Source organism: Pan troglodytes, chromosome 12 (assembly GCF_028858775.2).
Source record: "Pan troglodytes isolate AG18354 chromosome 12, NHGRI_mPanTro3-v2.0_pri, whole genome shotgun sequence".
Lineage (NCBI taxonomy): Eukaryota > Metazoa > Chordata > Mammalia > Primates > Hominidae > Pan > Pan troglodytes.
Genome location: NC_072410.2, coordinates 59,760,001 through 59,787,118, shown reverse-complemented (window position 1 = coordinate 59,787,118; position 27,118 = coordinate 59,760,001). Strand labels below are relative to the sequence as shown.

General features: G+C 34.9%; 1 protein-coding gene across 48 annotated transcripts in view; it reads left to right on the top strand.

Moving 5' to 3' along the window:
- EHBP1 (EH domain binding protein 1) overlaps positions 1–27,118 on the top strand; it is a 364,085-nt gene that overhangs the window by 254,955 nt on the left and 82,012 nt on the right. For 34 of the 48 annotated variants that reach the window (XM_054678444.2, XM_016948616.4, XM_054678437.2 and 31 more), the window contains 4 exons: positions 6,046–6,224; positions 7,136–7,184; positions 11,593–12,495; positions 18,851–18,994. In XM_054678444.2, coding sequence (XP_054534419.1) covers positions 6,046–6,224; positions 7,136–7,184; positions 11,593–12,495; positions 18,851–18,994 — 1,275 coding nt within the window. The remainder of the gene's footprint in view (positions 1–6,045; positions 6,225–7,135; positions 7,185–11,592; positions 12,496–18,850; positions 18,995–27,118) is intronic. The other 14 variants (XM_063789818.1, XM_054678447.2, XM_063789821.1 and 11 more) reach the window with 1 other exon arrangement.

The following is a 27,118-nucleotide window of genomic DNA, read 5'->3' as shown; positions in this document are numbered from 1 at the left end:
GATTTAAAAAAAAATTTAATTATGGCACAGTCTTTCTAGCAGTAGAATAACAAGGCCTAACTTCAGTTTTACCATGAGAATAAAGTGAAGTGATTTAAATGAAAACACTTTGAAAAAAAATAATAAGACCAATATAAATGTAAGTGTTCTCATTCTCACTGTTGCTAGTTTTTGGGTTCACCAAATGCTTAGATATATTCAAAGTTCCCTCAACCATGATTTGCAATAACTGGGGAAAGTCTCCAAGAATTAGTAGTTGAGAGACCAAAATGTGCTACAACTTTAGCAATGTTAGTATATGTCTCGTTGCACTGGACTTAATTAGCTCTTGTTCTAGTTCTAGCCAGTAATTTGAAATCCAACAGAATGGACAGGTTTATTAACAGAAAGACTCTTGAAGTTGAAATTGTTTGGGTTAATTGCCTTTTTTGAATCAACTAATTAAACATATAGAGGGCAGCGATCTAACCTCTGAAGACAATAAGAAGTTGACTGAGATGTTTGTTAGGATTGAAAAATTTACAACTTCTGCTGAAGTGCTACAGAAGTATTTTCTTGAAATGTGAAATGCATGTTGTTTAAAAGCACAGGCTTTGGAGTGGGAATTCCTTGGTATAGGAACTCCTCTGCTTCCCGAGTAACCTCACTTTCTCCAACTGTAAATTGGAAGTAAGAGTACCTATCTCAAACGAGTTGTGAGGATTAAATTAGCTAATCTGTGTAAAGGTCTTAACTTTGTGGGACATAATAGGTGCTCAGTATATAGTTTATGAATTAATGAAAAATTAATAAGCCTTTTTGTAGAGAGAAGAACTGAATATATTATAGTAAAATGAAAATCTATTAAGTGCCATAGGAAGGACACAAAGAGTCAAAGGAACACTGAAAAGGGCTTCCTACTGAATGGCAATTGCGAGGAGATTTCGTGTAAGAGATGACATTTGAACTAAATCTTGAAGATTTGAAGATAGAGTGGAATTGCAGCAGTTGTGCTTGGGACAGAAGATATTTCATGTAGAGGTGATGATGTGTATGATCCAAGACTGGGTGGAGGTGGGAGACCTGGGGTTTAGGCAGGAAAGCATAGGTAGGGATTTTAAAGGATGGTGAGTAATACTAGAGAGTAAATACATTGAAAAAGATTTGGGATTCAATACTTCGAAGTATTTTGACATCATTTTGTGTGTTCTTGAGAACCATTAGAGACTTTAAGCCGTGCTTTAAGGAGAACGATGCTATGACATGGGTTGGTTACCGAGGGGGGATTTGGAAGAAGAAAGACCTATTAGGAAGATTTTGCAATGGTGAAAGGAGATAGATTACAAAAACCTTACAAAATATGAGCAAAACTGCCTGCAAAATTAACTAGTAAGAGATGATACATGAAGGAAGAATTCAAAGGTGATTCTGACATTAAAACTCTAAACAGTTGGGACAATAGCTGTATCGTTTGCAAACACAATGAAAATGAGCAGGTTGTAAAGAAAGATCACCATTATGGTTTTGAACACATTGAGTTTGAATTTTGTATGATAGAAAGGACAGCCAACTGGAAATGTCAACTTGAGATAGTTTGAACTATAAATATTTGGGAATCATCTGCATGGAAGTAATAGTTGGAATCCTGGGAATGAATCAGCTCAAAGTGTGGTAGAAAACTATTTAGAGCAATGCCTAGAGGAATACGTGGCTGTATCCGTGGAAGAAGGGCAGACAGCAAAAGAGAAGGAAACTATAGTTAGAGGGATAGAGCAGAAAAAATAGAACTGACATTTCTTATTAAAATTTAAGAAAATTTGCAAGTTATTTGACTAGGTTTTCTGAAAGAAAGCTATTACCATTGTTAGGAAGAATAACTAGGTAGCTTTATTACCGTTAACATGTAATCTGCTATGTTAAACAGAAATAATGCATTAAAATTCATTATATTTGCAAGTGTAGTTTTACCTTTTATGGACAGATTTTTGTGTCTTTCTTCCTTTGGAAAGCAATAAATTACAAAGTCAGTTAGAGCTTCTTTTTTCACCCACCTTATAGAAATAGATACATTGCCAAGCATTACAAGTACCATATTTTCCACATAGAATATCTAGGTGTCAAGATTATCTCTAGTGAAAGCTTTGTTTGGGGGGGGGGGGCGAAAAAAGAAGAAGAAGAAGAAAAGGAAAAAACTTTTTATGATCTTGAAGAAATTCATGGCCTTTGAAATTTCTAGAAGAGCCTCAAAAAATAGGAATTCCTGCTGATAATGCATTGGTGGTGGTAATAATAATTGCAATTAATATTTACTGAATGGTACTGTTTGCCATACATTGTTCTAAGTGTTTTACATGCATTTTTTTCATATAACAGTATTTACTGAGTGCCTATGCTGTACCAGGCACTGTTCTGGGCATTTGATTTAGGTTAATAAATGAAACAAACTAAAATTCTTGCTCTTGTGGACATTTTATTTAGTGAGAACAGACAGATAATAACCAGTAAGCATAACAAATAAAGTATATGGACTCTAAGAAGATGATAAGTCCGTGGAAAAAGTAGAGCAGGGTAAGTGGATTCAGGAGTGCTGAATTGGGGTTGGGTGATGGAAATGGATTGCTTTTTTATTTCCTTTTCTTCTTGAGATGGAGTCTCGCTCTGTCGCCCAGGCTGGAGTGCAGTGGTGCAATCTCAGCTCACTGCAACCTCTGCCTGCTGGTTCAAGCAATTCTCCTGCCTCAGCCTCCCTGGTAGCTGGGACTACAGGCACGCATAACCATGCCCAGCTATTTTTTTGTATTTTTAGTACAGGTGGGGTTTCACCATGCTGGCCAGGCCAGTCTTGAACTCCTGACCTCATGATCTGCCTGCCTCAGCCTCCCAAAGTGTTGGGATTACAGGTGTGAACCACCACGCTCGGCCAAATTGCATTATTAAGTAGGATGGTGAGAATAGGCCTAATGGAGAAGATTGCATTGGAGTTAACCATGCAGATATCTGAGAGAGTACCAGGGAAATGGAGCAATCTGAGAGAGTACCAGGGAAATGGAGCAATCTGAGAGAGTACCAGGGAAATGGAGCAATCTGAGAGAGTACCAGGGAAATGTGCAAAGGCCCCAAGGTAGAAACATGTCTGCGATATCCAAGGAACAACAAAGAGATTAATATGATGCCATTTTGAGGAAGATATGGTTTCAGGCATGATGGAACCACAGTCCATTGGCTCCTACTCCTGACTCATGGCTGTTGGCTCTCTCCAAGGAACATGTAGGTTAGGAAACTGTATCACAGCCATGGGTTTAAGCACTGGAGGAACCAGAGGTGGTGATTCACTGAATTAGAATTCCCCTAACCAGCTGCAGTATAAAAATCCCTGAAGAAGTGTGTGCTGACTTGATCAGAGGCACAAAGGAAAAGAATCTCAAAGTGAAAGGACCAGTTGGGATGCCTACCAAGACTTTGAGAATCACTACAAGAAAAACACCTGTGGTAAAGGTTCTAAGACATGGAATCACTCCCAGAAGAGCATCCGCAAGCAGTTTATTGACTTGCACAGTCCTTCTGAGATTGTTAAATAGATTTATTCGGTCAGTATTGAGCCAAGAGTTGAGGTTGAAGTCACCATTGCAGATGCTTAGGTCAGCTATTTTAATAAATTGATTATCAGTTGTTTTTTTCTTTTTAAGAGGTCAGTATGGTTCAAAGTGTTTAAGGGAGAGAGCAGTAGTTAAGATCAGAGAGGAAATGGACATGGGAGAGTGAGGCAGATCTTGTTACTACAACCCTATGAGATATGTACCGTTATAATCTGCACTTTACAGATGAGGAAACTGAGATACAAACAAGTCAAGCAACCTGCCACATCTGTAAAATCAAGAGCCAGCTGTAACAACAAACAGTTTCATCCAATTATGTACTGAAGGTTTCAAAATGATTTAATTGCTAATTCCTTTATGGCTTTCTGTAAAATATTAGGTAAAAGGTCAGTTCTGGAGTAGATGATTTCATTTAACAATGGCTCTGTGATTTTCTTTCTTTGTAAACCACCATGACCATTTATAGGGCTTGTAATTTCAGCAAAGTTTCTTCAATTGCATGTGACTTCTTTTTGTTGGAAGTACAGTAAGCATCCCTTAATACAAGGCTTTTATATTAGAACCAATTTAAATTTTGGTTTAGTTCTTCTAGCCTTTTCATATTGAGCCTTCATAGAAACAGAGATACAGTCATAATCATAATGATGTAATATGTTTTCTTTAGTTCTTACATACAGAAAGCCATCTAGATCATAATATAGTGCTAATGTCATTTATACATTACCTATGGACATGCTACTGATAATTGAATCGATGTAATGATAGTTACAGATTATCTGGCCCATGTATGTATTACCCATGCTTGGACTGAATCAATACCTTAATAATATAATTTGATATAGAAAAACATTTTAATAAAGACAGTTATTTAAATGATAGAAAGTCTAAGAAAAAAATGTTTATGCCTACCTAGTTCAGTGATCCCCTAACTCATCCATAAACCACTCTTCACTTTACTTCCAGGTTAAATGCCTAGAGGGATTTGAAAGTCATAGTGGATCATTACATGAAAAGATATTTAATAGTTCATTTTTACACTAGATTGCTAGTTAGCTATTATTTTTTCTAAAGTAAATTTAGTATATTGGGATTCCTTTTTTATCTACTTCATTATATTAAGTCGAATTGATCCAAACCGTTGATTTTTATGACCTGTGAGCTTTTCAGCATTGACTTTGTAGAGATGATCATTTAAAGAACAGTATTTTGCTAGATTTATGGTTGTTTACATAATATTTTGTTAATCTGACTGTTAATAAAAAATGAGAAGTTATTTTAGTGGTGTTTCTTAGTAGTCTTCTCACAAAAGCAGTGAATGCATAAATCATAATTATGTGGGGTTGATGATTTTAATTGTTTGGTACTAACATGCTTTTGTCAAGTGGGGGCATCATTGATCTTTCTTAGGTAAGCAGTGTAGTAAGAATGCTTTGCTTTTTAAACTTAAATGATATTAGGAGTAAATACTTGTTCTCTTTTCATTTTACTTTAGAGGGCCTGTATTTAATATGTAAGGTTTCTTATAATAGCTAGCACTTTTAATTAGTAGCAAGATTTAAAGTCCGGAAACATTTAGCAGTTTTCTTTGTAGTTTTCAATTGTACTAGCCTCTAAAGTTACCATCACAAATTGCAGTTGTTATTCAGTAAAAGAAAATGATATGGTTTTAATAATAATAAAACTTTAGAATAAAATTGTTAATATATAATCTTAGGTTTGTTATTATTATTGATGTTTTAAGTATATGAACAAGGGTAAAAGTATATACTTACCATTTAAAACACACACACTACTAACTCACCTGGTATTCAAAAGTAGCTCTCAGTGATAATTAGAAAGTATTTTGAGCATATCCAAAATACATACTGTTGTGTGCTGTTGCTACCAACACCTGACTGTTGCTAATAACTCTAAAACTGTTTTGCCATCATTAAATTTATATAAGAAGCATGTTTGAATATGGTTATCATTGTTCTATTTACTTAAAATGCATATATGATTACTGTATTTTTAAAACTAATGATAATTTTAATCTTTCCACTGTTAAAAATTTGTGTTACATTTGGACCTCGAAATACATTATTTTTAACCTAGTCAAAAAGGAACCGTATTTGTACATGATTGCATTTGGGGGAAATTTTGAGGGTGTGAGAATTACATAGGTATTTAGCCTTAAGTATTTCAAAACTTTAACGTGATGTTTCCATCAGTAAAGCTCTTGGCCTGTTCTTATGTATAAGTTTAAAATCTTGCATATCTGCATCCTTGTCAGGCAAATGCCAAGGGCTAAAACTGAAGATAATTTAAGATTTATGTCTCCCTCTTGGAGGTTACAGTTGTCATGAATTGACAGTTGTGAAGGATCTAAACTGACATCAAAGGGTTCAAATGATCTGATTAGGTCAATTAATGTTAATTTTCATCTTCCATTAAATTCTTTTAATGTTTTCCCCTTTTCATTTTTTTCTAGCCAAGCCCTATACCAAGTCCTGTTTTGGGGCGAAAGCCAAATGCTAGTCAGTCTTTGCTTGTATGGTGTAAAGAAGTTACAAAGAACTACCGAGGAGTAAAAATCACCAATTTTACTACATCATGGAGAAATGGTTTATCTTTTTGTGCAATATTACACCACTTTAGACCAGATTTAATGTAAGTAGAAACATTTTCCATTCCCTGTATTTTGTAAGTGATAGACATTTTTGAAAAGAACATAAAATAATTTCTTAGCACATCCTGAAATAATTTATATTTGTTTTATTACCCCACCTCTTGCTTTTGAGAGATATATGTCAGAAAGCTTTTCCTTTTTCATACCTAAAAACAATCTTTTCTCTTTTTAAAAGTGGTGGCTGGGCGTGGCGGCTCACGCCTGTAATCTCAGCACTTTGGGAGGCCAAGGCGGGCGGATCACCTGAGGTCAGGAGTTTGAGACCAGCCTGACCAACATGGAGAAACACCATCTCTACTAAAAATACAAAATTAGCCAGGCGTGGTGGCGCATGCCTGAAATCCCAGCTACTTGGGAGGCTAAGGCAGGAGAATCGCTTGAACCCAGGAGGCAGAGGTTGCGATGAGCCAAGATTGTGCCATTGTCACTCCAGCCTGGGCAACAAGAGCGAAACTCCATCTCAAAAAAACAAAAAAAGAAAGAAAAGAAAATGGTTTTTCTCCTTAATCTCAAAGAACTGACTTCAAATTATTATGAAAATTGTGTTAGTGTTAAAATGAGATGAGACAAATAAGCCTGTAATTCTTTACATTGACAACAAGGGATTACCTCATACTAAATTTGGTTGTCAAGGCTAGTCTTTGGTCCCCTGCCTTAACCTCTCTTTTAGATGGAAAGCTTCAGGCAGCGAAACGTGTAATCACTGTTTTTATTTATTTATTTATTTATTTATTTAATTTTCCACACTATTAGTTTTGTTGATTGAATTGCTGTGAAATTGCTGGTTACTCTTTAGTATTATTGAATGTCAAATTTTTAGATTCAGTTTGTTTTAAAAACAGCTGTTTTTATCAAATACTATATGTACCCACTGTGCTATTTTCTCCCTCAGTGACTACAAGTCTCTGAATCCTCAAGATATTAAAGAGAACAACAAAAAGGTAAGAATTGATGAGCAAGAAAAATACATAGTTTCAATTTTGGCTTCTCTGCAGGTCTTTATTAATTTGGAGAAAGTGAGGCAGTTTTATGAGGTCATAACTACAACTCACAGAGGGTTGTCTGCTTACTGCGGTTCATTAGGATACATGGTTTACTCTGGTTTATCATGGACTTTTAAAGACCACAAGTGCCAGGTTGGCATCATATTATAATATGCATATTATCTTTTTAACTGTTGAATATTTGTTAAAGCATAGTGCTTTTTTTCTAAGATTTAGCTTTTTAAAAATGCACCCAAAACTGTTGTGCCATAGCTGTTATGTAAGTTTAGAAAATATGTTTGTTGGGGATGAGAACGAGAGCCTAATGGGTAAGCAAGAGAGAATACTTAGGTTCTGAGAGGCAAAAAGATATAAACCTTGGTTCTTTTCATTTTCTGGTAAACCGTATACAGTTATTGCGCTGCATAACAACATTTTGGTCAAAAACAGACCACATAGATGGTGATGTACCGTAAGATTATAATACCTTATTTTTACTGTACCTTTTCTATATTTAGATACACAAATACCATTGTGTTACAATTACCTACACTATTCAGTATAGGAATATGCTGTGCAGCTTTGTAGCTTAGGTATAGCCTAGGTATGTAGTAGGCTGTACCATCTAGGTTTGTGTAAGTACCCACTGTGATGTTTGCACAACAACAAAATCTCCTGACAATGCATTTCTCAGCACATATCCCCATTGTTAAGCAACACATGACTATATTTTCCCACATAATTAATCAATATATTGAGATCAGAACTTCCCAACTGGTATGGGGCAAGGGGATATCGATCCTTTCAGCTTTCAGGGCATCTGTGTAAGGCTGAGTTGCTGGAGCCCTGGGCCAGCTCACTGTGGCCACAGGCTGACTTATCTGTTTACCCCAGCACACAGTATGTGCGTTCTGTGTGCAAAGAGGGAAGCACCTAACTCAGCACACAGTAGGCACTGAATGCTTTTTTCTACTGAATTGAATTCTTCAACTGAAAAATTAATGAAATTTATTATTGTCTTAGAACAGGAGTTCTTAACCTGTGAACTGTGGGTAGAAATCAGGGTGTCCTTGAACATGGTTGAGGGAAAAAATACATTTTACTTTCATAATTCCTCATCTGAAATTTAGCATTTCCTTCAATTATGAATTTAGGCAATAAACCACCATAGTGCTAACCATGCCTGAGACTTTGTCACCTTTAGAAATCACAGATATTTTCGATATTTTCATGTCATGCTATAGTTGTTGCTGCAGATATCTGCAAATACCTTTTAAACTTATAACTTCTTCAAAATAATTAGTGCAGTCATAAAAAGCACATATATTACTACTTCCCAAATTCATTTTAAGTAATACTTTCATAGGTGTATTTTTCAGTATAATTGATTTCTTTTGTAATTCTATGTATTTTATCCATGTAAAACATTATTCTGAGAAGGGACCCATTGCCAAAAGGGTTCATGAGACAAAGTGGTTAATAACCTCTAGTCTAAAGTTTTTAACATACTTTAAATTAAATAATTAAAATTACTAGTGATACAAAGTCTTGGGACCTTGATAGAAGTTCAATTAACAAGTCTTTAAATCAAAACAATTTTTCACTTGTATTGCTCTCTAAAACCAAAAATGTGTATTGCTATCAAAAAGATTTTGTTTCTTCAGCCTGGGGAATGTAGCAAGACCCCATCTCTACAAAAAATGAAAATGTTAGCTCAGCATGGTGGCATGCACCTGTAGTCCCAGCTACTTGGGAGGATGAGGTGGGAGAATCGCTGGAGCCTAGGAGCCCGAGGCTGCAGCGAGCTAGCATCATGCCACTGCTTTCCAGCCTGGGTGACAGAGCAAGACCCTGTGTCCAAAAACAAACAAACAAACAAAAAATGGTTGTTTTTTCACAAATGCATAATGCTGGCCATAGAGCAATAAAAACCTGGCAGTCTCTATTGAAATATGCCACCAAAAAAAAGATAATCTTTAAAAATCAGTATAGTTTTCTTATAGAAATTACCCTTTGGATGGGCATGTTACAAAGTAAACTGTTCTCATGAATTAATTCTTGTATAATTTTGGAGAGCCTGTGTCTATTAAAGTGAAATGCTTCTTTTTCATTAATTACAATTAAATTATACCTTTGGGTGTGGCAGTGCTTTACCTCCATTTTCTTACATTTGAACAAAGTGGTAAGCCAATTTAAATACAGACATGAGCATTATAAAATAAACCATTTTTTAAAGTGGATGTTTCAACTTACTGTTCAAAATTTTGAAAAAGAAATATTGTTGATTTTACCTCATTATAAATGTGTAAAGAATATAGGGAATCTCAGTAAGGCTTAAGTCACACTTCTTTACATTAGCTTTTCATTAACTTAATAATGGTAAGCATACTTTGGATTTACATATTACTCCATACAGAAGACTATCCCATTAAAATTTTTTTTCAATTAAATCTTCCAGTACAGACAATCATGGCTTTTGAAAGGCTTTATCTTTGATGATTCTATTCATTGTATTATTCAATAAATAATTGTTTTTACATAGTCTTTCCTTTCATCATTTGCTACTTCTTACCTGATAGCTACATTGAGTTGCTACCTGCAAATTACTTCTAGCTTCACACATTTCCTCCCAATAACCCATGTGCCCTTGAATGGACTTAAAGCACCATAGGAAAACAATGCCTGTGTCTTAAATTTCATACAGATGCATAACATAACTGGCAGTAACTCCTCCTTACCAATTTAATAACATCTACGAATGAATAAGATAATTTTCTTAGAAAGACCTCTTTTTTCACCTCACACAAACAGGTGAAAAACAGTAGGTAGTTAGTTGACCATGGCAGAAGAGGTTAACCTATGGGAAAAGTCCTTTATAAAGCCTTAACCTTGCTTAAAAGAAACCTAGTTTGTTTTTAAATTTTTTTTAGTGTAATTAGTGTATATAAAATGAATTGCTATATGAAGCAAAACACCAGCAGGAGTTTCCCCACAAGGAAGCTAATCATTTTCCTGGGTCTGTAAAAAGTGCTGAATAAAAAAAGGCATTTTCCTGTGACATCTGATCTTAACCAATATGTCAGTGTTTTTAGATAATTTGGGAATGTTTAGAATACTGCCTGTGGTGCTTTCCCTGATGGCCTGCAATTGATGCCTGTCAGTCAAGTTGTCAAGACACATGAAAAGGAAAATGACTTCAATTTTCCTAAAACATGTAAAATAACAAACCAAGCCTATACATGCACACCAACTGAGTCATTCTCTCTAGTAAATATTTTGAGGTACCTATATTATGAAGCCTAGTGCTGTGAAAATTGAAGAGGTTTTAATATCACAATTTATTTTTCATTTTCTTTCTTACTTGTTCCATAATGTTTGTTAAACTACAAGAATATGAGACAAAGATTAAATTCAAATATAGCAATGTACTTTAACAAGTAAGTACAGAAGACTGATTCATTCTCAATTGTTACATAATTTCCTAACATGTCTTTTAAGAAAAACTTTGAATTATAATCCTTAATCTAGGTTGCTAAAAAGAGTAAACATTTTACATCCCAGAGCAAGAATATATCTAGACGGTTCTTACTTTCTCTGAGAGTATATCTAAACCTTTAGCCATACTTTTAATGCTTCCTAGCAACACAATGCTGTTTTCAAGGGTTAGTTCAGGATAGTAATAATTAATTGTAAATTGAGAAACAGCTTGGATTATTCAAAACTAGAAAAACCTGATGTGCCACAGTCATTTAAAGGCTAACAAAAATAATACAATGCAGCCTCACATTCTCAACTAGGTTGTAGTACTCAAAACATTTCATTCTTTCCAAAATGAATGAATTAAATGAAGTCACTCTTTTCATTATGAAAATCAGTCTTAATTGAGCATTTAAAAATGTTTCTGTTTCTAGGCTTAAATTGCATTTATTTGTATTTTATATCAGGTAATCTAGTAGTTCTTTTGACTTATCTAGCTGTGCTTTTCTTCACAAATCACTGCAATTACATGACTGTGGAAAAGAGAGGTTGATAGAAATGATAAAGCTCAATATGGATTAGTCTAATGTTTCTTTATACTTTAGTTCCTTATCTTAAAAGTCCATTCTCAGAGTTTTAAAAAATTTAACTCTCATTTTTGCTTGTTTCATTTATTGGAAAAAATATTTTAATTCTTATTTATTACACTTTTTTCTCTTGCCTCTCCCCCCACTTTTACACATGTCTGACTTTTGGAAATTTGTTCTTTTCATGTGACATAATGTCGATAACATGTACCCAAACAACAAAAATTAAAAATATGCTCTTTTTAAAATGTGTGAATTCTGTGAACTGTTCAATATATCTTTTGTTTTTCCTTCCTTTGAAGGCATACGATGGATTTGCCAGCATAGGAATTTCCCGATTATTGGAACCTTCTGATATGGTATTATTAGCAATTCCTGATAAACTGACTGTTATGACTTATCTCTATCAAATAAGGGCACATTTCAGTGGCCAAGAACTAAATGTCGTTCAGATAGAGGAAAACAGCAGTAAAAGCACATATAAAGTTGGAAACTATGAAACAGATACAAACAGTTCTGTTGATCAAGAAAAATTCTATGCAGAGCTTAGTGATCTGAAGCGGGAGCCTGAACTACAACAGCCTATCAGTGGAGCAGTAGACTTCTTATCACAGGATGACTCTGTATTTGTAAATGATAGTGGGGTTGGAGAGTCAGAAAGTGAGCACCAAACTCCTGATGATCACCTTAGTCCAAGCACAGCCTCCCCTTACTGTCGCAGGACTAAAAGTGACACAGAACCCCAGAAGTCTCAGCAGAGCTCTGGAAGGACTTCAGGATCTGATGACCCTGGAATATGTTCCAATACAGATTCAACCCAAGCACAGGTTTTGTTAGGCAAAAAGAGACTATTGAAAGCTGAGACTTTAGAATTGAGTGACTTATATGTTAGTGATAAGAAGAAGGATATGTCTCCACCCTTTATTTGTGAGGAGACAGATGAACAAAAGCTTCAAACTCTAGACATCGGTAGTAACTTGGAGAAAGAAAAATTAGAGAATTCCAGATCCATAGAATGCAGATCAGATCCAGAATCTCCTATCAAAAAAACAAGTTTATCTCCTACTTCTAAACTTGGATACTCATATAGTAGAGATCTAGACCTTGCTAAGAAAAAACATGCTTCCCTGAGGCAGACGGAGTCTGATCCAGATGCTGATAGAACCACTTTAAATCATGCAGATCATTCATCAAAAATAGTCCAGGTAAGTGAGTTAGAATGCTGAATACTATATTTAGTAATTAGTTATTCTCTGTTTTTGTTTCTTTTTGCATTCATAGATGCTACAAATGATTAAAGGTGAAGTGTAATTTCTATTATAAAAACTCCTGAGGCATGTAGTAATGTGTGCCTAAGTCCCCACTATTTGGGAGGCTGAGGAAAGAGGATTGCTTTGGCCTAGGAGTTTGAAACCAGCCTGGGTAACATAGCGAGTCCCTGTCTCAAGAAAAGAAAAACCTGAAATATACCTGCTGTATATTTAAGGTTTATGATATAATATTTTAAGCCTAAAAATCCCAATTTCAACACTGAAGGATATTGTGTAATAAGGCTATGAGAAAAAAATTGAAGGATAAAGAATGTCAACTTTTCAAATAAAAATATTACTTATAAAAACAATATTCTACTATAAAATAAATCAAAGATGTTTCAATATTCCATTTAATAAGAACATCATTCTAAAAATGTATAATGCCAAATTAAATATTTCCCGTTTAAAACATTTTCCTTAGGTATTTTAATTGGTTTATTTAGTCCCATCATTACTTGTGGTTAAAAATCCCTGCAGCATCCAAATTTCTCCTCATGAAGGGAATACTGTACAGTTTTAACCTTTCTCTTACTGATGATATTAATAATTTACTGTTTTTACTTGTATCTCTGGTACCATCAGTTATAAGATATACTAATATTTTATGTACCACAACAAAAAAGAACAACATTGTCAATAAAGTTATGATACCTGGTTTTCCTATCACTCAGAATTTTTATAGCTATTGAAAGAGCTCTTTTAGACTTATTTGGGCATAGATTATTTGATCAGATAACACTCTTGTGTATATATAAGGAGGAAATTTTAGGCAAAATAAATTGATTAAGGTATTCCTAAAAGTTTTTCACATTTAGAATCCAGCTCTTCTGAATCACTTTTTGATTTAGAGTTGTTGGTATTCCTTTTTTTTTTTTTCTGCACAGTTATCCTCTGTGCCATCAAAAGCATTGTTACAGTAAATGGTTCTCAAAGCCAGATTTGGGGGCCTCTGAAGTTCTCCAAGTCCCTTTCAGAGAGCCCCCAAAGTTAAAGCTATTTTCATAATAATACTAGGGCATTGTTTGCCTTTATCACTCTCATTCTCTCACAAGAGTATGATGGCATTTTCTGGAAGTTACATGATTTGTGATATCTCAACAGATTGAATACGAAAGTAGATATAGGAATTCAGCTGCTTTCTTTTATATTGAGATTTACAAAATATGTAAAATACTGCCACCCTTCTCAATTTTTGTTTTTAAAGTAATTATTTTCTATTAAAATGTGTTAACATCTAATGAGTTCATTGTGGCTACTTCTAAATGAAAAAAATATTTTAAAAATATATCAGTTTTAATATCAAAATGACAAATATCAATAGATACAATCTGTATAAGCAAGAGTTTTTTGGGATCCTCAATAATTTTTAAGCATATATGGGGATTTCGAGACCAAAAAATTGGGAAACCTCTGAATTGTTTTTTCTTTTTTTTTGAAACAGAGTTTCACTCTTGTTGCCCAGGCTGGAGTGCAATGGTGCCATCTTGGCTTACCGCAACCTCTGCCTCCCAGGTTCAAGCAATTCTTCTGCCTCAGCCTCCCGAGAAGCTGGGATCACGGGCATGTGCCACCACACCCGGCTAATTTTGTATTTTTAGTAGAGACGGTGTTTCTCCATGTTGGTCAGGCTGGTCTCAAACTCCTGACCTCAGGTGATCCACCTGCCTTGGCCTCCCAAAGTGCTTAGATTACAGGTGTGAGCCACCGCGCCTGGCCCGAACCTCTGAATTTATAGCATTTCTCCACAACTGTCTCTGGGATTTTCTTCCAAGTCAGTATACTCATTGATAATGGCACTTTCTTGGCTTTACCAGAAGGTTTCAACAGAAGATTTTTAGACAGTAATCTGGAGTTATGTTTCTTTCTCAAATAGTCCTCAAGTGGTGTTGACTGAAACATCAAGGAATTGCCATCATGCCAACTGAAATATCAAACAATATACGTATAGGTAGACAACCATGTCTTAACTGCCACCTGGATGACAGAGAGTGTAAGATTCTGCCATTTATAAGTTTTCAGAGGTGTCAAGAAAGAATTTATATCTTAGAATTAAAGAAATATAATAGCTGCCAAAGCAAGCCCCTGTTCTCCTAATCATAATCCTCAAATCAAAAGTCCTAAGTAGCTAAATCTCTCTGAAAGCTTTCAGGACAGCATATGTCCACACATAGTAGATAATCAATAAACATCTAGTGATTGACAATTTCAAGAACTTCATGACCCTAAATTGTCATATTCAATACAAATTTTTCTTTTGTTTTTTTTTGGGGGGGGATGGAGTCTTGCCCTGTCACCCAGGCTAGAGTGCAGTGGCGTGATCTCACCTCACTGCAACCTTCTCCTCCCGGGTTCAAGTGATTCTCCTGCCTCAGCCTCCCGAGTAGCTGAGACTACAGGTGTGTACCACCATGCCCAGTTAATTTTTGTATTTTTAGTAGAGATGGGGTTTCACCACATTGGCCAGGCTGGTCTCGAACTCCTGACCTCAGGTGATCCTCCTGCCTCAGTCTCCCAAAGTACTGGAATTACAGGTGTGAGCCACCGCGCCTGGCCAGATTTTTCTTGAAAACCAGATTTTTAAGGCAAATATGTTTAGTTAAAACTAGGAATTGATTGATGTTTAAAATTTTAAAATACCCTGGACTGGCAATCAGTAAGCCTGGAATCTCATTTTGACTCTCCCAATAAATTAGTAGTGTGACATGTTAACTAGCCATTTAGCCTCTCTCGATCTTATTTTCCATGTATGTTAAATGAAGCAATCTTTAAGAACCCCTTTAGCTGTGAAACTATCATTCTGTGATTCTATTCAGATGATTAAAGTGTACTGGATGATAGAAGCAATGTCTATTCATAGCTCCATGTATGTTTTCTCTTTGGCCATTGGCTTATTCAGAATTTTGCTTGGGGTAAGTTTAAAGGTTTTTATTGACACTGGATTGGCAAAAGTAATGTCTAACAATAAACACTGTAATGTAGGTGCTGACATTTGGTAGGCTTTTAAAATTGTATATAGCAGCTGAATTTTGGACAATTAAAAATCTGTTTCTCTTTTGTACACAGTATTTCAATTCTCAGATACACATCTTTTTACATTTTAAATTCTCCGAAATCAATATATTATTTATAATAGATAGTGTATTAGAGTTTAATTGACAGCGTTTGTTCTTTCTTAGTAGTTCATAAAATAATAGTAACTCTTACAAGTAAGACCATTGGATTAGAGGAAATTTAGTAACTTTAATATGGCTTTATATACTTAACAAAGTCATAATGTTGTCCATTTGGGTGCCTAATACATGTGATGACAGTTATATATCTTACACCTATCTCTTAAACTTTACAACCCATAAGGTAAGTAGTCAAATTCTATATTATATGTGGGAAATCTGAGGTTTGCAGAGTTACTTAAGATTACATGATAAATGTTAAAGTTTGAATTCAAAAGCAACCTTGTCTTCAAAGTCTGTGCTTCTCCACTTGATGCTTATAACATCTTTATTTACCATAATAGCATTAAAAAATAATCGTAGCCCAAATATAATGTGGTCAACATTACTGAAGGGCAATTTAACAATGTGAATCAAATTCCTTAAAAATCTTTATCTCATTACATCCTACTTTCAGGAATTTTTCCTAAGGAAATAATTAGAATTGTATAATATGGCCAGGTACCATGGCTCACTCCTGTAATCCCAGCACTTTGGGAGGCCAAGGCGGGTGGATCACCTGAGGTCGGGAGTTTGAGACCAGCCTGACCAACATGGAGAAACCCCGTCTCTACTAAAAATATGAAATTAGCCAGGGTGGTGGCACATGCCTGTAATCCCAGCTACTCGGGAGGCTGAGGCAGGAGAATTGCTTGAACCCGGGAGGCGGAGGTTGCGGTGAGCCGAGCTGGCGCCATTGTACTCTGGCCTGGGCAACAAGAGCGAAAGTCCGTCTCAAAAAAAAAAAAAAAAAAAAAAAAGGTATAATAAAAATTTACTTCTAAAGATATTCATAAAAGCATTATTTATGATAGTAAAAAATTGTGTGCAACCTAAATGTTCAGCAAAATAAGACAAGTTAACTAACGTATGATGCATCTATACAATATAATGTTAGGTAGCCAATTAAAAATCAAGTTTTAGGCTGGGCATGGTGGCTCACCTGTAATCCCAGTACTTTGGGAGGCTGAGGTAAGAGGATCGCTTGGGCCTGAGAGGTCAAGGCTGCAGTGAGCTGTGATCATGCCATTGGACTCCAGCCTCGGTGACAGAGTGAGACCCTGTCTCAAAAAAGTAAAATAATAAAATAAAATAATAAAAAAATTATGTTTAAAAAACATTTAAGACCATGAGAAAATGCTCAAAATAGAATAAGTGGGAAAAAAAAGCATGATTCTACAGTTATTATCTCTGGGTACCAGGACTACTACTAATGTTTATTTTTTTCTTTTTAACTTGTATTTATTTTCTGAAATCTCTGTAGTGAATTGCATTTCTAGCCAGGAAAATTAAAAAAAAACTGTGTTTATGTGCTGTTAAACACAATTGGTGATTTTATAATCTTTTGGTGATTTGATTTTGGTCTTAAGACCAAAACATCTTTTCACTGTCCATGTAGCTGGTTGGAATTACCAAAAGACTATAAAATCACAGAATTTAGAGCTAGTGAGATCTTAAAGATGATCCCTCATTTCAAAGATTAGGAAATCAAGGGATTAAAACAAGTAGTTAATGTTTATTCAGTGCTTGCCATGTGCCAGTGCTCAGTACATTATGCTATTATTTAATCTTTGCCCTGTCCTTCTGAGAGTTGGTCTATTTCTATCCTTATTTTATAAATGAGGAAACTGAGGCTTAGAGAAATTAACTTGCTCATAATTAAGTGGTGGAACTGATATTTGAACCCAGGTCTGTCTGACTCCACATCATGTAATGGAATGCAGTAAGTTTTTAACTGACCTGCTCAATGTTACATTGCTTATTATTAGTGGGAGAGGGATTAACAGCCTGATGTCTTGACTGAAAATTCAGTGTTCATTTAATTAATTTTGTCTGTTTTTGAGACACTGTTGATATTGTAACTAAATTCTATTGTGTCCTATTCGACATGAACTTAGACTTATCATTATCGCTTATGCATTTTATTTGTATCTATTAAGTTAAGAATTTGTGTTTAATCCTCTTAAAAATCTTGGGTGATGAAAATGTCCTGGAATTAGGTAGTGGTGATAGTTCATAACCTTATGAAATACTAAAAACCACTGAATTGTACACTTTAAGAAAAATCTTTTCTTCTTTAAGTTTATAGAAAAAAAGGCTTTAAAAAAATAGTTGTAGTAAAATATAAAGACCACAAAGAAACCCAAAAATGCTGAACTAATCTTAAAAAAGATGGTTTCACATAATATGAAATAAAGTAATAGCTACACTTATTTTCTTTTCCTTGACAGTGATACTTATGATTGAACCAAAACTATGCAATGAAAGGGAAGTAAAAGAAATTAAGTATCTGATAATAGTAATAGACATCTAAAGCCAGAAGTTGGTTACTTAGTAGAAAAAAAAGGAATTTGGACTATACGGAGTATGAATATTTGTGCTTTTGGTTTAAGAACTGATCTCTGTTGATGGACAGTATCTGTTGTTCTCCAAAATTATATTGTAAAATTACAGATTAATCCAGGAGAATACTTTTTCAATTCTAATATTTTCAATTGTTTTGTTATAAGGATAGTGAGCAATGGAGAAGACTAGTTTTACTTTTTTTTAATGAAATATAATAGCTTTGAATTTTCTATAAACATTCTCAAGGATTTAAAGGATTATCGCCGCAGATATTTAATATTTATCAACATTCAAATTTGGAAGACATGTTGTTATCAATTCTATAAGACTGAAAATAAAACTCTCAACTTTAAAAAATGTCTTTGTCAGATTATACTGTGTTTATGAGCAAATACTGAGAATATATAGAATATATATTAGCCTCATACCTAATGAGAATATGTTCTAATAAAATTATAATTAAATTTAATCCAGTTTTAGACAGTAAAGATGTATTTCCCTCATGTCAAGATTTATATATTTGTTCCACAGTTTCTAGTCAACATTAATATTCTCTATAGGTAATCTCATGAAGCTACAATCTTATTCATAATCTCTATTATTTCAGCAGATTGTCTAACCTTTCATTAGTTTACAAATGTAGATTACCCGTTTTGTTTTTTGGCTTCTAATTCTGTATCTTTGCTTTTAAGCATCGATTGTTATCTAGACAAGAAGAACTTAAGGAAAGAGCAAGAGTTCTGCTTGAGCAAGCAAGAAGAGATGCAGCCTTAAAGGCGGGGAATAAGCACAATACCAACACAGCCACCCCATTCTGCAACAGGCAGCTAAGTGATGTGAGGAGCATTGGTTAAAAAAGACCATAAGTTGTTCATTGTAATCATGGGGAGGAGGGAAGTAATTTGGTTGTATTTCTGCTATGTTATTTTTCTACGGACTGTACATTGTGAATACTTGGTGCACTTACTGAACTGATAAAGATAAATTCATACTTGTAGGACCATTTGATCATTATTCCTACAGAGCAGTGTTAGTGATGAGGAAAAGTAAGATCTGGGAATATAATTTCCACATATACATGAATAATCTGTTTTTTGTTAATTTATATTTTATAACTGTAGTTGTACTCTAAGATTGTATTTTGTCAATGGAAGTTAATTTTGTTGGAAATGTTTGAATATAATACTGATGTCTATTATTTATTGAATACCTACTAAGTATTTCAGGATCGATAATTTTGTTTTACTTAACTCCATGGAGACTGAGGCCAATAGGCAAGGTAACTTGTACAAGGTCACAGAGTCAATAAATGGTGAATCCAGGATTTGAACCTGAGCCTTATTAGATTCCAGAGTCAGTCCACTTTCCTATCATATACTGCCATCCTTGTACTAAACCACATTTTTATATATATTTTTGTGTAGTGCTTCACAGATAATAATGAATGTATAATAACAGGAGCCCTTAAAATTTAGGAGGACACAAACATCTTCATGAATGAGAAAACTGTGACAGTCTCACCACAGCACCATCATGTGTTAGTAGTTGTTTTTCCCAGAAAGAGCAGCTCTGTGCCATATAGCTAGGTAGCTACATGCCAGGTTGGTCACCTTGTTGCATGTGTTTCACATTTACCCAAAGAAGTACCCTATTGCTTATGAGACTATGCTTTGAATAGTCCCAAGATATTTTCCCACCCTTCCTCTTTCAAGTTATCTATTCCTGCATTAAAAACCACTGCAGGGCTAGGCATGGTGACTTATGCCTGTACCCAACACTTTGAGAGGCTGAGGTGGGAGGATCACTTGAGCCCAGGAGTCTGAGACCAGCCTAGGCAACAGTGACACCCCGTCTCTACTTACAGAAAAAAAAAAAAAAAAAACCACCACAAAACTTACTGGCAAAAAACAACCATCTTATTAGGTTAATAGATTCTGTGAGTTAAGAATTCAGATAGGACACAGTGGTAGTGGCTTGTTTATGTTCCATGACGTCTGGGGCTGGCTTTCAGCTAATAAGACCTCTGCCAGACTGTCAGTTGGAACACCTACATGTGGCCTCTCCATATGGTCTCTCTACTTCTCTAGTGTGGGCTTCCTCGTAGCATGGTGGCTGACTTCCAAGAACAAGTGTCCCAATGGAATAAGGCATAAATATGTGGCATTCTTATGATCTAGCTTTTCTTAAAAACAAAATCACTTTAAGTTTATTGTAAGAAAGGAAAATTAGTGGCAAATTTCAGTTATGAACATAGATGTAAAAATCCTATAGAAAATATTAACAAATTCAACCCAGAAGTTATTTTTAAAAGTTAACATACCATGGTCAATTTGGATTTATTCTAGGAATGCAAGATTGTTTAATTTTTCAAAACTCAAGCAATGTAATTGACAACATTAACAGAATAAAGAAAAATCAAGCAGATATAGAAAAAGGTTGGAAAAATATCAACATCCATTCATGATCCACAGAGAGAAAAGAATCACATTTCTTAGCCTCTAGGGATAGAAAGGAACTTCATTACTTTATTAATCTGCTAAAATGTACATATAAAAAGCCTATAGCAAACATACTTAATTGTGACATATTGAAAGCTTTCCATTTGTGACAGATTAAAAGACAGGAAAGTCCACTATCACTTCTGTTCAATATCATAATGGGGAACCTAAGACAAGGAAAAGAAATAAAAAGGTATAACATATGAAAAGAGACCAATAAAATTACCATTATTCACCAGAAGTATGATTTGTACATAGAAAATTCCCCCAAAATTACAAGATTACTGGACATAAAATTAATATTTGAAAATAAACGCTTTTTTTTTTTTTTTTTTGGAGATGGAGTCTCGCCATGTCGCCCAGGCTGGAGCGCAGTGGTGCGATCTCGGCTCACTGCAAGCTTTGCCTCCCGGGTTCACACCATTCTCCTGCCTCAGCTTCCCAAGTAGCTGGGATTACAGGCACCCACCACCATGCCTGGCTAATGTTTTTGTATTTTTAGTAGAGACAGGGTTTCACCGTGATAGCCAGGATGGTCTTGATCTCCTGACCTCGTGATCCGCCCGCCTCGGCCTCCCAAAATGTGAAAATAAATTATATTTCAATAAGATACACAAATGGCCAACAAGCACATAAGAAATATCTTTAGTATCATTAGTTATCAAGCAAATGAAACTCGAAGCCTCAGTGAGATACCACTATGAGAATGACTAGAATTTAAAAGACTGACAGTAACAAGTGTGGAAGGAATCTGGAGCAACTAGAACTCTCACATTTTGCCAGTAGGAATGTAAAATGGTACAACCATCTTGAAAAACAGGCCATTGCTTATGAAGCTAAACATACACTAACACGACCCCAGCAATTCCATTTTAAGGTATATAACCAAAAAAACTAAAAACACATGGTTATTCGAAGACTTTTACACAAAATTTCATGGCAGTTTTGTTTGTAGTACCCAGAAACAGGACAAAATTTAAATGTCCATCACCAGACAAATGAATAAACACATCCTGATATAGCCATGCAATATAATATTACCCAGCAATACAAAGGAACAGGACACTGAGATGCACAATAATGTAAATGAATCTTGGAGATATTATGCTGCGAACACAAAAGAGGACATGTATAATTACATTCACATGAAATTCTACAACAGGCAAAACTAACGTAGCATGACAGAAAGCCAATTGGTGGTTGCCTGATGCCAGGGTAGGTGGGATATCATGAGCAAACTTTCTAGAGGGATAGAAAAGATTTATAGCTTTATTGTGTCTGATTACACAGGTATATACATTTGTTAAAACATCAAATTTAAAATGGGTGCATATTACTAGATGTAAATTACATCTTTATCTTTTTAAATTATTTATTACAAGCAAAAGTTTTAAAATATTTACAAGAACATTAAAAATACGTAGTATGCCAAGAATAAAGCTAACAAGAAATATGCAGACCTTTAGGCAGAAAACTAAAACATTCTGAAAGATATAAAAGAGTAAATAAATGGAAGGGCATATTATGTTCATAGATTAGAAGACTCAATTTTTTAAACATTTTATTGTGGTAAGAACAGTTAACATGAGAGCTACTCTTTTTAAAAAAATTTGAGTGGATACAATGTTTTATTGCAGGTCTTCATTACTTATTCATGGTGCTTAAATGAAACTTTATTCCTGTAGATTAGTAACTGCCCATTTCTCCCTCCCTCCAGTCCCTGTCTACCACTATTTCGCTCTTTGATTCCATGAATCTGACTATTTTAGATGCTTCATATAAGTGGAATCATGCAGTATTTGTCTTTCTATAACTGGCTTATTTCACTTAGCATAATGTCATCAAGGCTCATCTATGTTGTAGAATGTGACAGGACTTTCTGCTTTTTTAAAGCTGAGTGGTATTCCACTGTATATGTACCACATTCATTTTATCCATTCATCTGTCAATAGACATTTAGGTGGTTTTCACATCTTGGCTATTGTGAATAATGCTGCAGTGAACATAGGAGTGCTAAAATCTCTTCAAGATCTTGATTTCAGCTTTTTCTGATAAGTACCCCGAAGTGGGATTGCTGGATCATATGGTAGTTCTGTTTTTAATTTTTTGAGGCACCTTCATATTGTTTTTCCATCACAGTTGCACTATTTTATATTACCACCAACAGTGTGCAAAGATTCCACTTTCTCCACATTCTCACCAACACTTGCTACTTTAGTTTTTTAAATAATAGCCATTGAACAAGCATGGAGTGACATCTCATTGTGATCTTGATTTGCACTTTCCTGATGACTAGTGACATTGAACATCTTTTCATGTACCTGTACCTGTTGTCCGTTTGTATGTCTTCTTTGAAGAAATGTCTATTCAAGTTCTTAGCCCACTTTTTAATTGGGTTAACAGTTTGTTTTGGTGGGGGGTGGCTAATGAGTTATAGGAGTTCTTATTTATTACTTAAAGGACCACTGGTTTACTTTAGCAGTTTCTTTATTTTATTCCTCTGTACTTTATTTCTGTACAAGTAAACTTAAGTCCTTCTGATGAATACCAAAAATAATGAGAAGAGCTATTTTAATAATTGCTGTTGTACTTAAATAGAAGCATGTAGTGCATGGGACAATGTCCATGTACTCAGTACAGTTAGCTACTTGTGAGACTTTTGTATTTAGTTCTGGGTGAGAGAAAGTGAGAATTTACAGGGGATTCAGAAAAGGGTTAAAGGATTGAAAGCAAAGGTCTACTTGTAAGAAATAAAGCCTTATAAAATGTAAAGAAGAGATAACTGGGAAATAGCTTAAGTGATCATTTGAATATATGAAGCCTCAAAATCCATCTGGTAACCCCACTTACCTAAGAGAATAAACTTCCCAACTACTCAGCATGGCCTCATGTCCTTGCAAATCCTGTCCCCTCCCTTTACAGCCTCATTTCTTACCTCTCATTTTTTTCATTCTACAGTCCAGTTATAAGTTGCTTACTGTATCTAAAATGTACCATACTCTTTCATTCTTGTGTCAAGCATTTGCTGTTGTTGCCTTGAAATACCCATCTTCCCTTATTAGTTTCTAGTGAAATAGCACTTCTATAAACACTGTCCTCATGGCTCCTTGCAGTGAAGTTAATTCTCTTTCCTATATCTTTTTCTGTTATTCTCTACCGTAGCATGCATTCATCCCAATATAACTATCTAATTACAAATCTCTTCCTCTCATTCAACTGTGAACTATTTCAAAGTACAAGGACCTTGTATCCCCAGCACCAAGTAGTAGTATTTAGTAAATGTTCATTGAATGAATAAATGAAGGGAATAGTGACAGGCTATTTTTCATATCCTCTGAGTGTCACCTAATAAAAAATGAGCTTAAACATGAAAACTTTGCTATAAGGAGGTTCTTAGTAGGTTTGTAAACAGGAAAAATAAATGTTTCTCTGAAGTTGTTTAAAGCAGAATTGAGCAGAGGAAGTTAGTGTTCCCTTGTCTGAAGTCAGTTACAGATAAGATTACTTTTGCCACTTGGGTACTTAAGCTTATATCGTTCTTTCCTTGCTATTCTCGAATCGTACATTATGATACCTTTCTTTGTTGTTATGATGTGTGTATGCCAAATCCTTACACACACCAGCTTTTCCCATATCCTGGGACTCTGATTAGAGTTCAGCTTTCAGTTCTGCCTTGAATCACAACACTACAAAACATTCCCTTCCAAAATGAGTATAGCTTTAGGCTGCTAGCCTGGAAAGCTGTTTCTAAGACACTGAAAACAACTCTCGATATTCTTATTGGGTGGACCCTTACGTACAGACTCCACTTAAGTTATCCTCAGGAAAGATATAAGCTGTAATTTCCCGTAAAGGACAACTCACAAACACAGATACCATAAACCTTTTAATTTTTCTAAATTTTTGGCAGGACTACCATTGCATATTTTAGTGAATACTTGGTAAAACTACTTATTGCCTTTCAAGTCTTTTTTCATGAAAGTCGTTTATATGCTTCATTCATACCTTTGTGCCTTTAGAAACTCCTTTAACCTGTTTCATTTGCTCCCTGAAATTATGTCTATGGGAGACAGATTTCATTGCTCTGGGTCTGTATTTTATGTTTCTTTTCTTCCTGTTGCTTTTGTTCTATGAAGATTTTCAAAGGTTGAATTTTACTAATGTAAGTTTTAGGTGTGATATTTGTGTTTTTCATTTTTTTCCACATGTGCTTTAAATGATTTTTTAAAGTACAACTCAGGAGTTTGGTAGCTTCAGCAGTCCACCCAGTATGTAATTCAAAGGAGACTTCTTGATCATGTAATATATAAGCACAGACTTGAAGAAAATGTAATTTTTTCAAGAAAATATTTCTTTTTTTATTATTTTTCTTTATTACTCCATTTCTCCATACACTTTTCATCCAGATATGTACAAATAGAATTTTAAAAAGCTAATCTGGCCTGTAATCCCAGCACTTTGGGAGGCTGAGGCAGGCAGATCACCTGAGGTCAGGAGTTCGAGACCAGCATGACCAACATGGTGAAACCCATCTCTACTAAAAACAGAAAAATTAGTCAGGCATGACAGCACCGCCTATAGTCCCAGCTGCTCAGGAGGCTGAGGCAGGAGAATTGCTTGAACTCGGGAGGCGAATGTTGCAATGAGTGGAGATTGTGCCACTGCACTCCAGCCTGGGCAACAGAGCAAGACTCTGTCTCAAAAAAATAAAAATAGACTGGGTGTGGTGGCCCACGCCTGTAATCCCAATGCTTTGGGAGGCCAAGGTGAGCAGATAACTTGAGTTCAGGAGTTCGAGACTAGCCTGGCTAACATGGTGAAACCCCATCTCTACCAAAAATACAAAAAATTACCCAGGCACGGTGGCTCACGCCTCTAGTCCCAGCTACTCGGGAGGCTGAGGCACAGGAATCGCTTGAACCCAGGAGGCAGAGGTTGCAGTGAGCCAAGATTGTGCCACTGCACTCTACCCTGGGCAACGGACTCCATCTCAAAAAATAATAAAATAAAAATAAAAAATAAAAGCTAATCTGTTTCAGATGCTTTTGCTAATTATTTTGCATTGGAATATAATTGCTTTTTAAAAAATGCATTTAATAAGCCTACCATTACATTTAATAATACTTATATACTTGTATAGGTATCTGAAAGGGATGTTTGCATTTGATGTGCTTAAGTTTAGAATTCATACACTCTAAGCAAAATAAAGGATGATAGTCCTGCTACCCACAGTCCTTGGAATTTTTGTTAGCATATTAGTGAAGCATTTTGAACATATCAGAAGAATGATGCTATATATGTTTAATTATAACTTTTTTAACAGAATAAAATCTATTTTATAAGTGGAAAATCTAAACAAATCTAAAAAGAGAATCAGGATGAAACTTCAGTCTAATTAGTCTAATCATAATGATCAGTGAATTTATAAATATGTTTGTTTTTGTTTTGTTTAAGCAGTAATTACGTAGCATAAGAGTATGGTTTGCAGATAGTTATTAGGTATCTGGATGCGTTTTAGAAAGAACTATCAGGAAGTAATTACAATGCTATTATAAAACAGACTTGAAGTTTTTCTCCTAACATTTAATCTGTTAGCATAATGGCCCATCCATTACACTCAACTGGTTTAGGAGCCTTTTCTCACATAACAGGTAGCAGGATCAAACTGCAGGTTAGCAGCAAGTCCTGGAAGGTTTGCAGTATCCATCTTTAAAGACCTGAAGGAACATTTGAATCCTCTAGAGAAAACAGTATACGTGGGAAAGGATTTTAGTTTGGTCAGCTCTTAGTTAACTGCTAAGACCAGTAACCACACAGTGACTTTTTTTAAGCTCGCCTTTGGAAATGAATCCAAATGGCTTAAGAGAACTAAGAGAATGCAAGTTGCTCTTTTGCAAATTAAACCTTTGACGGGTATTTTATTGCCATGAAGGGTGAGACATCAACCGCGTACTTTTGATGTTGATTGGAAATTATTGATTTAAATGGCACTAGTCTGTCATGCCGATAATTGTAGCAGATTTAGATAAGATCACTAGATCTTCTCCAAATAATAAAAGAAGCATTTACCATTCAATTGGTAAAAAACACTAAACTTTTTTTGATAATCTCTAATAGTAACCTTTTCCGTAGTTTTCATATATATGTGTTCTAAGTATATATCATCGTAAAAATATGTATGAGATTATACTTACATATTTATGAATATTGGCTGTGTTAGTTAAATAGATAGCTTCTTAGGAATCAAAGCTTTAAAATTAAGTTCAAGTTAAAATTTCGTATTTTTCCTAATTACACATATTATCAATTCTACTGTTAGGAAGAAGTACGTTAACTTTACATTTGTAATTTTGTGTGAAAGGACATCAATTATCACTTATTAAAAAATCTAAGACCTTTAATAACATATAGAGTGAGTTTTTAGTTAAAAAATCTAAAACCTTTAATAACATACAGATTTTA